We start from the raw sequence: 12,159 nt of genomic DNA, 5'->3' as shown, positions 1-12,159 counted from the left end.
TTAATGCTGCTCAATGTGAAAGCCCGCAGGTGATGGAGATTTACCGCTGATTAAAGAACCGACTTTACTGACAAGATGCGCGTTAAATATCGCATGCGATTTATCGTGCAGCCCTACTTCTATTTCAATAGTTCTGTATTTTGAACACTATATAGAAAATTTAAACATCTATTATTTATCATACTTACAGGTTATGATTCAGTGGATCAGCTAGACGGTGGAAATGGGAATTTTCACTGCTCTAGCTCTTTTCTTACAGCCACTTTCTAATTTGTGAAGCTCAATTATCTTTTGCTGCACATCAGAAATATATTCTTTGGTTTTTCTCATTGTGGTGGATGATTTAGGGAATTTGGCCTTTGTTTTCCCTCGTATTGATATTCCTGTGAAACAGGAAGCCATGGCTGAATAATTTCATGTTCATAATCACCCTGGTATGCCTAAAATTGTAAATATGATTGGGAATATAGTTCAGAGATTTTACTCATAATTTCTAGGGGTACCAATAATTGTGTCCAAGGTGTATTTGAGGAAAACATTTTTCATAATGAGATTTTCCCCCATTTTCAATTGTTTTAGTTCAATGACAGGTTAGATTTTTTTAAAATAAAAGATCAAAAGGATAAATAATGCAGGTTTATTCTCATAGCCTTCTTTGATCATATTTACCATGGGCACCAACAATTCTGACCACGATTGTAAATAGATCATGCACTTTAGCAAAATAAGCAAACTAACATGTAGTAGAATCTAGATCTTTCATTCCATACATTAGGGGTGAGCGTAGGAATGCTCATATTGACCGTTTAACCATTAAAGTGCCCCTATTATGCCATTTTTACGGTTCCTAATATTGTTTTGGGAGTCTCCTACAATAGGATTATATGCATGCAAGCTCAAAAAACGCTTTCGTTTTGTCAAAATATGCATTTAATATCTGCTCATTTTCCAGCGACTCTCAAACGATTTGTTCGAAACAGTTCAAAGATTCAGTCTCTCTAAACCCCTCCTTTCCGTGAGCCTGCTCTGCTCTGATTGGTCAGATGGCCTAGTCTGTTGTGATTGGTCTACGGCGTACAGCGCGTTTCAGAAACGATCCTTCTATTTAGGGCTGCACGATAAATCGCATGCGATATTTAACGCGCATCTTGTCAGTAAAGCCATTCTGTAATCAGCGGTAAATCTCCATCACGTGCGGGCTTTCACATGGAGCAGCATTAACTACACAAAACATGTGCAAAATATGATTTTAATACTATCAGTTAAACGGTTTAAAAGGTTTTTGTTTTTTGGTAAAAAAAATTTTTTCCACAAATATTTGTAAGTTTGCTGCATGGTAAAAGAAAAAGTAATGCTATAAATGCAGGCGCGTGTCGACACGTGCAGTGTGCATACAGACGTATTTCGCTGAGCAAGCACCTGCTTCACCTTCACTTAGTTAACTGATGTAGTACGTAACAATGGCAAGTGGCAATATTGGATAAATGGTTATCAGTGAGTGAATCCGTGAGTGAATGTATGTAAATTCTGAATGGATTATAGTGCGCAATGTGCGCACCCCTTATAATCACTGGAAAGCTGTCACTCATCTTACTGTAGATCATCGTGATCTCACAAAGTTAATTAAAAATAATCAAAGAAGCTTTACACTGCACAATTAATCTCTTATTTGAGAGAACTGAGAGAACTCAGCATAACTTAACAGAACACCGGCATTTTGGGTGGGGTTAGTGGATTGCGTTCATGAAATCAACAGATATGTCTGTGATTGGCTATATTGCTCAACGCTGCTGCAAACACGCCGTGTTTGTTGGATCTGCAGGTTTTTAATATGTGTTTTATTTTCTGTCGCTGATTTCAGGCCGCTCTGAGAAAGGCACAAGATTCGGCTGTGGCGTTACGTGCCGAAGCTACTAGAAAACAAGCCATCCATGCATCCAAACAAAAGTAATACACGCCTAAAACATGTAATGCGCACCTACAAACACACTATGACCTCTTAAAGAGTACCTTGAGATATTTTGTCTGTTTTTCTTCCCATTTCAGAGCTTTGAAAGAGCCCAAGGAGCTGAACTTTATATTCGGTGTGAACATCGAGAGACGAGACCAGGACGGAATGTTCGTCTATAACTGCAGCCGTCTCATTAAGATGTACGAGAAGACAGGACCACAGCTGGAGGGAGGAATGTGAGTGAAAAAAATGTACACACTTCATTATGTAAGCTGATGTGTAACAATAGCATTAACAGTATGGATAACTACTGTCTGTGGGTGTATCAGGGCCTGTGGGGGTGTTGTAGGAGTAGTGGATGTTCCCTATCTAGTGCTCGAACCAACACACAACAAGCAGGACTTTGCAGACGCTAAAGAATACAGACACTTACTGAGAGCCATGGGAGAATATCTCGCCCAGTACTGGAAGGACATCGGTATAGGTCAGTCTGTGTGTCTTTCTTTTTGTGTAATATGTGCAGACGTTTATGAAATATCCGTTAAATTATGAATGATTAATTTGTTAGTTATAATTTGTTAGTTTAATAACTAAAAATATTTTTTGAAATAAATTTAACATGGAATGAAATGTTTCCCTCAACAGCTCAGAAGGGCATAGTGAAATTCTGGGATGAATTTGGTTATTTGTCGGCTAACTGGAACTCCGTCCCCTCAAATGAACTCCGGTTTCGCAGACGGAGAGCCATGGAGATCCCGGTCACCATCCAGTGTGGTATGAACATAAACTTCCAGTCAGCCCTTCAAAAAGTTCCTTTAACATGCCAAATATTTATTTGCATAAATATGGCAAAAGTATATTTTGGTCATAATCAAGATTACTGATTTGATCCTAACTCCTAATCTAAAGTAATGAACTTTTGTGCTACAGACATGAATGTTGCTTCAAATATTGGCAGTTGTTATGGGCTGGTGTATTTTTGCTAATTATTATATGCAAAGTGATCCGATTCCTACCTGGCAGATGCTAAAGATTGGAAAATTCTGTAGACTTACATTGAATTAGTGACTAAAGTCATGTAGATGGGATCTTTTGACTTGGGCCAGCAAGAAACCGCCTAAAAACACACTAGCAAACACATAGTAATGCCCTATGAAAAAAAAACAGAACACCTTAGCAACAGCATAGCAACACCCTAAAAGATAACCAGAACACTCAATGCCCTAAGAAACAACCAGAGCACCCAGTGCCCTAAGAAACAACTAGAACACCCTAGCAACTGCATATAAACACCCTAAGAAATAGCCAGAACCCCCAATGCCCTAAGAAACAACCAGAACACCCCAGCAACCGCGTAGAAACCCCCTAAGAAACAACCAGAACCCCCAATGCCCTAAGAAACAACCAGAACACCCCAGCAACCGCGTAGAAACCCCCTAAGAAACAACCAGAACCCCCAATGCCCTAAGAAACAACCAGAACACCCCAGCAACCGCGTAGAAACCCCCTAAGAAACAACCAGAACCCCCAATGCCCTAAGAAACAACCAGAACACCCCAGCAACCGCGTAGAAACCCCCTAAGAAACAACCAGAACCCCCAATGCCCTAAGAAACAACCAGAACACCCCAGCAACCGCGTAGAAACCCCCTAAGAAACAACCAGAACCCCCAATGCCCTAAGAAACAACCAGAACACCCCAGCAACCGCGTAGAAACCCCCTAAGAAACAACCAGAACCCCCAATGCCCTAAGAAACAACCAGAACACCCCAGCAACTGCATAGAAACCCCCTAAGAAACAACCAGAACCCCCAATGCCCTAAGAAACAACCAGAACACCCCAGCAACTGCGTAGAAACCCCCTAAGAAACAACCAGAACACTCAGTGCCCTAAGAAACAACCAGAACACCCAATGCCCTAACAAACAACCAGAACACCCCAGCAACTGCAAAGAAATGCCCTAAGAAACAACCAGAACACCCCAGCAACTGCATAGAAATACCCTAACAAACAACTAGAACACCCCAGTAACCGCATAGAAACGCCCTAAGAAACAACCAAAACACCCTAACAAACAACTAGAACACCCCAGTAACCGCATAGAAACCTCCTAAGAAACAACTAAAACACCCTAACAAACAACTAGAACACCCCAGTAACCACATAGAAACGCCCTAAGAAACAATCAGAACACCCTAGCAACTGCATAGAAACGCCCTAACAAACAACTAGAACACCCCAGTAACCGCATAGAAACGCCCTAAGAAACAACCAGAACACCCTAGCAACTGCATAGAAACACCCTAACAAACAACTAGAACACCCCAGTAACCGCATAGAAATGCCCTAAGAAACAACCAGAACACCCTAGTAACTGCATAGAAACACCTTAACAACCAGAACACCCCAGCAACCACATAGAAACGCCCCAACAAACAACCAGAACACCTCAGCAACCATATAAAAACACCCTAAGAAACAACCAGAACACCCTAGCAACTGCATAGAAACACCCTAACAACCAGAACACCCTAGCAACCGCATAGAAACGCCCTAAGAAACAACCAGAACACCCTAGCAACTGCATAGAAACACCCTAACAACCAGAACACCCTAGCAACCGCATAGAAACGCCCTAAGAAACAACCAGAACACCCTAGCAACTGCATAGAAACACCCTAACAACCAGAACACCCTAGCAACCGCATAGAAACGCCCTAAGAAACAACCAGAACATCCTAGTAACTGCATAGCAGCACTCACAGACCAGGCAGCCCACCCTTGCATCGTTGCAGCAGGCAAACACCACTCACATTTATTCAGAAGATAAATATACTGTAATTTCTTAATGTTTTCAATCTTTCTTCCTGTAGATAAGTGTTTGAAGTGGCGGACGCTGCCGTTTCAGATGGATGCTGTGGACAAACGGTACCCAGACAGCTGGGTGTGTCTCATGAACCCGGACGGAACCCAAGACAGGTTGGGAAATTAGATACCAGAAGCAGTCTAACAGTTCAAGAGTTTTTTTGGTTTCTTCCTCATTCTTCTTTTGGTTGTTGTTCTGTTCTGTTAGGTGTGATGCTTCCGAGCAGAAGCAGAATTTGCCCATTGGCGTTTTGAGAAAGGATATCAAGTCATCAGAGGACAAACAGAAAGATATATCAGAGAAAATCCGTCAGCAGCAAGAAAAACTGGAGGCCATGCAGGTCTGTCCATGATCTCAGCTCACGTCTGAGCCTTTTTGTGTTCATTTTGTGTAAATTAATGCTTTATTTCTCCTCATACAGAAAACCACAACAGTAAAATCAGCAGCAGATATAAAACAGCTCCCTCTAGATGTCAGTACAAAACCTGCAGAACAGCGCACGCCTCAGGTACAGTATCTGTGTCCAGATGTTTGTGGATAAATCTCACAAAAATATATTTAGGTTACATTTTACCACACAATCAAGAGAGACAAAATATTTTTTTAAAAATCTGAATTATTTTAGTCACAATTAAAGGGATAGTTGAACAATAATTCTGTAATTTACTCACCCTCATGTCATTCCATACATTTAAGACTTTGTTTAATCTTTAAAACTATCTCTATAAGCACATTTTCTGGCCAAATTCTCAATGCCATAATGCATCTGGACTTTTACCTTTGTACTTTTTATAATACTGGTTTTTTTTTTTTTTTACCATGATGTATAAATACTTAATTTACCTAATTTATATATCTTTTGTTCACATTACAGTATGATAACTAGAGGGGAAATATGCTTTACTTTCATGAAAATAATCGTCCTAAAAATAAGGTTTAATTTTTTAATGCAAAATCAATTTTCTCAGATTTTGGTTATTATTATTTTCTATTTCTATTATTTATTTATTTATAATTTTTAAGAATGTAAATGTGACTTAGACATCTTTTTGACAGGTTTCATGCTATGCATTGTTTTATTTTATTTATTATATTAAAATAAATTAATATATATTTTTTAACCCATTTATCCTTCCTAATAGCCGACCCGCTCATCTCAGCGAGCAGCACCCCGCCCACGATCCCCACCTCTCCCCGCAGTGGTCAGAAAAGTTGTCAGTCAACCACAGATAGCAAAAACTCCTCCCCCTAAAGCAACGCCTCCTTCACGACCTACCCGGACCCCACCAGCTCCTCCCACTCCGTCCAAAGCAAAGTCATCACCAGCTCCTGCAACGAAGGCAACAAAACCTGCCGCCAAACCTGTAGCCCCGCCCCCACCGCCACCGCCGCCCACAAAGTCACCGGCTCGCAGAAGCGTCACGCAGAGCCGCGCCACTACAGTAAGTAGTCTTATATACTCAAACTTTAAACCAGGGGTGCCCAATCCTGGTCCTGGAGATCTACCTACCTGCAGAGTTCAGTTCCAGCCCTGATCAAACACACCTGTCTGTAATTATCAAGTGCTCCTTCAGATCCTAATTAGTTGGTTCAGTTGTGTCTGGTCAGGGTTGGAGCTAAACTTTGCAGGAAGGTAGATCTCCAGGAACAGGATTGGGCACCCCTGCTTTAAACATTCGTGTTTCAGTGCACAAAAAACTGATACATGTTTTTTTTTTGTTAGCCATCATCCGCCAAGACTGCTGGCAAACAAACTCCAACCAGCAAGAAAGAAAACCTAAAGAAAGGTAGAGTCCAGGAAGAGGAGGATGCAGAGGAAGAAGAAAGTGAAGAAGAGGAAGAAGAAGAGGAGGAGGAGGATGACGAAGAAGACAGTGCATCAGAAGAGGATGAACCTCAACCCAAAAAATCAAAGATGGCTGTTCAGGCTCGAGGGAAAGCTGTCGTGGAAAAAAAAACGGCAGCAGCCACAGCAGCTGTTAAACAGACCAACGCTGAGGTAACACACACACACACAACGTTACCAGAGTGAAACTGTGGTTAATACACACTTAAAGGAATAGTTCACCCAAAAATGAAAAAGTGCTGAATATGTACTTGCCCCCAGGCCATCCATCAGAACTGATTTGGAGAAATGTAGCATTTACATCACTTGCTCAGCAGTGGATGCTCTGCAGTGAATGGGTGCCGTCAGAATGAGAGTCCAAACAGCTGAGAAAAACATCACAATAATCCACAAGTAATCCACACCAGTCCATGAGTTAACATCTTGTGAAACAAAACGCTTTGTGTTTGTTAGAAACAAATCTATAATTAAAAGTTTTTAACTAAAATACGAGTCCATAATCTATAATATTGCTTTCTCAAGTGAAAAAGTCACTTCGTCTGAATCAGGAGAAACATTTGCACAGATCAAAGCACACCGGTTAGAAGCAAAAACAAGTCTAAAATGGTTCTTATTAAATATGTTTGTGCATTTAATGTGAGACGACAACAGGGCAGGGGCGTAGATTACGCGGGGGACGCGGGGGACGTGTTCCCCCCACTTTTAATATCACGTTAATTCGTCCCCCGCACTTTTTCGGGCAAGTGAGTCCGAGAGTCTCCTGTTTATTTGATGGTGATTTCACATTTGTTGTTTGTATGAATGCTAAATACAAATAAAAGGTGAACATTAATTGATTTCTTCCGTTTTTATTTCTAAAATATTATATAGTTTTATAGGAGGAGGTTTCATAGACTTGGCAAATTCATTTTTCAGAAGTTTGTAGGTACAGACATCTGTTGTGAGCATTCTTGGCAGTTTTTCTGAGGCTTTTTTTAATATTGTTCATATCGATATCGGAATTATATCGTATCGACCGAAATTAAGAAATATATTGTGATATAAATTTTGGCCATATCGTCCAGCCCTAATCTTGGATGGCTTGAGTTTACGTACATATTCAGCAAATTTTATTTTTTTGGTGAACTATCCCTTTAATGCAGTTTTAATTTATTTTAATTTCTCTGTCAGGTTATCACAAATAGCACTAATGAAGATCTGAAGAAAGATGCGATAAAAAATGCACAGAAAGGTAAAACATGCATATTGTTGCGCTTTATAAAAGGATGTATCCAACTGTGTGGTATGATTTATAGATCTAATAAACGGTGTCGTAGATAAAGGAATTCAGGTGGAGGCGAAGGTGAACGGTGATTGGTTCACGGGTCGTGTTACCGCAGTAGAGACGGGAAAGGAGAACGTACGCTGGAAGGTCAAGTTCGACTATGTTCCCATGAACACTCCAAGAGACCGCTGGTACATGCACAAACATACAAATAAACAGATCTGTTCTGTTTCATTGCAACCTCAAAATGTTTTGTATACAGCAAATGTTTAATTTGTGTTTGATTGTTTTCAGGGTGTTTAAGGGCAGCGATGACGTCCGTCTTATGCGTCCCGCCTCTCCAGAGTCCCGAAGTCCAGACACCAATCAGGGTCCGGCACGGTCTGTAACTCCGCCCACCGCTGCTGAGCCTGACACGACTCAGAGCGGGCCGAGCAGAGAGACCACAGAAGGCCTTGTGACCATGATGAGGTGTGTTTGTGGTTTCTTATGTTAATAGTATGTGCATTTTGTGTGCATTTCAACCCTTCGTTCATGGTTTGTTTGGCACAGGACGTTGCTACGGTACTTTTTCCCTCCGGATTTCCGAATCCCTAAAGATTCTGTGAACACTATGAGTGCGGAGGACCTCGTGGCCTTTCCCATCGTGAGTACAGACCATCGTTGCTGCGACACAGAAGCCTTCAAAGATATATCAATTCTAAATTGTTTGAGTGCTTACACATATTAATTGAACTGCATTAATTATTCATTGTAAATTGCAGAAAGAGTATTTCCAGCAGTATGAGGCCGGACTGCAGAGTCTGTGTAATTCCTACCAAACTCGGGCGGAGTCACGGGCCCGAGCCGTGGAGGAGAAGAGCAGCGGGGCAGAAACCAAACTTCGGGAATCTGAGGAGAAACTCCGCAAACTCAGAACCAACATCGTCGCTCTTCTGCAGAAAGTCCAGGAGGTCTGAAACACACACACACTCACTCTTGATTGTTCTCTTTTTCCGCAATATTTTGAATGAACAACGCAGCAGCGCCGCATCTAGTGGCTTCAACTGGATAGGCTAACAAAAACATTCAAATGCAATGACACTTACATCGTCGTCGCATTTCATGCGCCACTGATTGGCAGCCTTGCCTGACGCACATCTAAAATTCAAATGCAACGCTTTTGCATTCGAATGTGGATTTTTATTTTAAATTCGACGAATATTCGAAATTCGTTTTTATTTCTTTTATTTTTTTTGACAGCCCTAATTCACACACACAACATTCCTGTATAAATCACTTTTGCTATTTGTTTTGACTTTGTAGGCCATTGCCAAGGCGATTTTATGAGTTTAAATGACTTTAGAATTATCAACGGAAAAATAATGTTTTTGTCCTTGTTCGGAAATTTCACATGTTTTTTTTTTGTTCCACAGGACATTGAGATCAGCAGTGACGATGAGCTGGACGCCTACATTGAAGATTTGGTCACAAAGGGAGAGTGAAACCCTGCATCTCCTCTGTTTTACCTACATTTTCACTCTACACGTGTTTCATGCATTCTATGCGCTCTGACGGCTGACTGGAGACGATTGCTGGTCGGCCACATCTTCATCCCTGTACTGTAACAATGCAGCAAGAGCCAACTTCAACGCAATTTTCGGTTCAAAACGCAACTCAGGCCATCAACTCAGCCTTGGAGCAGATTTAACTTGTGGGCCGCAGGTAATGAGAGATACAAATGGTTTCATAAAACCTGCAGTTTGAAAACTTTGTTCGGTTTTACTCTACATGGAGGTTTTGAGTTCGTGCTGGCTGTTTTAGGATCTCAGTGTTGTAAAGCTTCATTCTCAACCCGATTTCATGAAAGAGTCTTTCTCACAGATTCCTTTCAAACCAGTTTGACATTTTGAGTTTGAAAATGGGCTTGAACTTGCTGCTATGTTATCAGAATTGTCTCAAGTTTGAGTTCCTTCCTGTTTCATTTTCCATGTACTTGGATGTGATATTCAGTTTGTGTTGTTTTATTTTTAATCCTCCAGTTTCCTTTTTTTTTTTTATGTTGAATAAACACTGATCTGATGCTGTTAACCTCTTCAGTTACAGTATTTAGTCATCTTTATATCTGAGAATATTTTTTAAAAAGTTTTATTAAAACAGTCCAATAAAGTTTAGGATGTACATGTGGTCTTATGATTCTGTTTGTCTGGGAAAAAAAACTTCCAGTTTGTGGTCTTGACTTGTAATTATATTTGAATTTAAAATGCATAATTTCAGTTAGGGGGAAAAAAGCTTTTGGCTTCCCTCCTGAGGCCACAAGAAGGCGCATCGAGCAAAATATTATGCACGTTTCTTCAAAGCATAATAAAATAACACGACTATCTTTGAAAAAAGTGCATAATGTTTAAAATAATGTTTATAAACCATATAAAATGTATAAAGTTACTTAAACAATTAGAGAATATTTTTAAAAAAGTTTTATTAAAACAGTCCAATAAAGTTTAGGATGTACATGTGGTCTTATGATTCTGTTTGTCTGGGAAAAAAAACTTCCAGTTTGTGGTCTTGACTTGTAACTCTTTTTTTTTTTTTTATTCAGTTGATGAATGCATTCAACAATTTGCCGAAATGAAAAAAAAAAATAGCCTATGTTAAATATACACACTTGACTTTAAGTTGTAAATGTTATATTTTGCATAGTTGCTAGTACAGTGTAAATATATTCAACTGGAATGTTGAAATGGAATGTAATGACATCTAATTGATATATACCATATCTTTATAAAGGTATGGAGGAAAGGTGACCTTAAATTTGTAAACATTCACAGAGGTCAATTATTCTGCTAATTTCGTCGTTCTGAATTGATGAAAAATTAATTGATTAAATAATAGATCCCGTGCTGTTTTTTTTTTTGTAGAGGATGTAGTTTCCAGAACATTTTATTTAATGAGATGGGCTATCTGTCATACCTTATATTAAATTGCTATAAACATATTTTTTAAAATATGCAAAATCGCGGCTTGACTTGAGAAACATGCACAGGGACATTTTACAGGAATGGCGCAAATTTATGAAGTAACAATTTCCTTCACGAAATAACGTATAAATGTTATAAAAAAATGAGTAACAATAAAACATTACGGAAGAGGTTACCTACAGCATAATTAGAAGGAAAAAGATTAGAAAGGATCTTGTGACATTTTGGATGAATTATTAAAGGGGTCATATGATGCAATTTCAATTTTTCCTTTCTCTTTTAAGGCAGATTTCTTTGACCCTGGCAACACGATTGCTGAAATATGATTGGATAAAAGCTCTAATATAAACATACACTGCTGGAAGCAGTGCAACCAAGAGAAAAGCTATGAAATGAAGAGAATAGACTATTGGAAATAATTTAATACACATTCATGGAAAAATATATTAAACTAAATCAGTGATTCTGATAGTGTTTAGGCCAGCAGAGAAGGCTTTGCTGGCCCTGACGGCCCACCACTGATTTTAACATATATAAAATGTAATTTTATATAGCTTATTTTCTGCTCATCACACAATTGACCTTTATACTATTTGATAAACTTTTGGTTATGCATGATATTATGCAAACATTGAGTTGAGGGGAAAAAAAGGCTGAAACTAGTTTCCAGGAACCTGCCACGTAAATCTCAGACAGTCCTCCTTATTTTAAAGGGGTCATATCATGTTGCTAAAAAGAACATTATTTGGTGTATTTGGTGTAATGAAATGTGTTTATGCGGTTTAAAATTCAAAAAACACATTATTTTCCACATGCTGTACATTATTGTTTCTCCTCTATCCCCCGCCTTTCTGAAACGCGTCGATTTTTACAAAGCTCATCGGTCTGAAAAGCGAGGTGTGCTCTGATTGGCCAGCTATCCAGTACGTTGTGATTGGCCGAATACCTCAAGCGTGTGACGGAAATGTTACGCCCCTTACCCAGGGCTCCAGACTGCGACCATTTTTTCTGCCTGTGCTACTAGATTTTGTGAGCGGTCGCACTGGCACGACCACCGCGTTGTTCAACTCAAAAGTGCTGCCATTTCTGTTGCATCAAACAGCAAACATCAAACAGCAAACGAAGCTGAAAGCATAAAGAAACTGCGCTATTCGTTTGAACTGCGCAGCGCTTCGAGTGAAGAGTGTGGTTTATACTTGACGCGTCAGCACGAGCGCGAAGGTGCGCGCAGCAAAAATGACGCGAATCTTGAGGAAACGATGGATGGTTTTCAT

The 12,159-nt window shown here is 39.8% G+C and overlaps 1 protein-coding gene across 1 annotated transcript in view; it reads left to right on the top strand.

Moving 5' to 3' along the window:
- Positions 1-10,009, top strand: part of LOC107732292 (MORC family CW-type zinc finger protein 2A-like) — a 20,509-nt gene extending 10,500 nt beyond the window's left edge. Inside the window, exons 11-25 of the mRNA XM_016543569.1 lie at positions 1,862-1,947; positions 2,047-2,187; positions 2,281-2,435; positions 2,597-2,725; positions 4,826-4,931; positions 5,026-5,158; positions 5,240-5,326; positions 5,961-6,260; positions 6,542-6,817; positions 7,835-7,895; positions 7,960-8,119; positions 8,223-8,399; positions 8,481-8,574; positions 8,693-8,881; positions 9,344-10,009. Of these exons, the coding sequence (XP_016399055.1) occupies positions 1,862-1,947; positions 2,047-2,187; positions 2,281-2,435; positions 2,597-2,725; positions 4,826-4,931; positions 5,026-5,158; positions 5,240-5,326; positions 5,961-6,260; positions 6,542-6,817; positions 7,835-7,895; positions 7,960-8,119; positions 8,223-8,399; positions 8,481-8,574; positions 8,693-8,881; positions 9,344-9,412 (2,163 nt within the window). The 3' untranslated portion in view covers positions 9,413-10,009. The remainder of the gene's footprint in view (positions 1-1,861; positions 1,948-2,046; positions 2,188-2,280; positions 2,436-2,596; positions 2,726-4,825; positions 4,932-5,025; positions 5,159-5,239; positions 5,327-5,960; positions 6,261-6,541; positions 6,818-7,834; positions 7,896-7,959; positions 8,120-8,222; positions 8,400-8,480; positions 8,575-8,692; positions 8,882-9,343) is intronic.
- The last annotated feature ends 2,150 nt before the right edge of the window (positions 10,010-12,159 follow it).

The sequence above is a fragment of the Sinocyclocheilus rhinocerous genome, unplaced genomic scaffold (genome assembly GCF_001515625.1).
Source record: "Sinocyclocheilus rhinocerous isolate Xijiao unplaced genomic scaffold, SAMN03320098_v1.1 scaffold38, whole genome shotgun sequence".
NCBI lineage: Eukaryota > Metazoa > Chordata > Actinopteri > Cypriniformes > Cyprinidae > Sinocyclocheilus > Sinocyclocheilus rhinocerous.
Note: the sequence above shows the minus strand (reverse complement) of the source record. Positions and strands in the feature narration are given on the sequence as shown.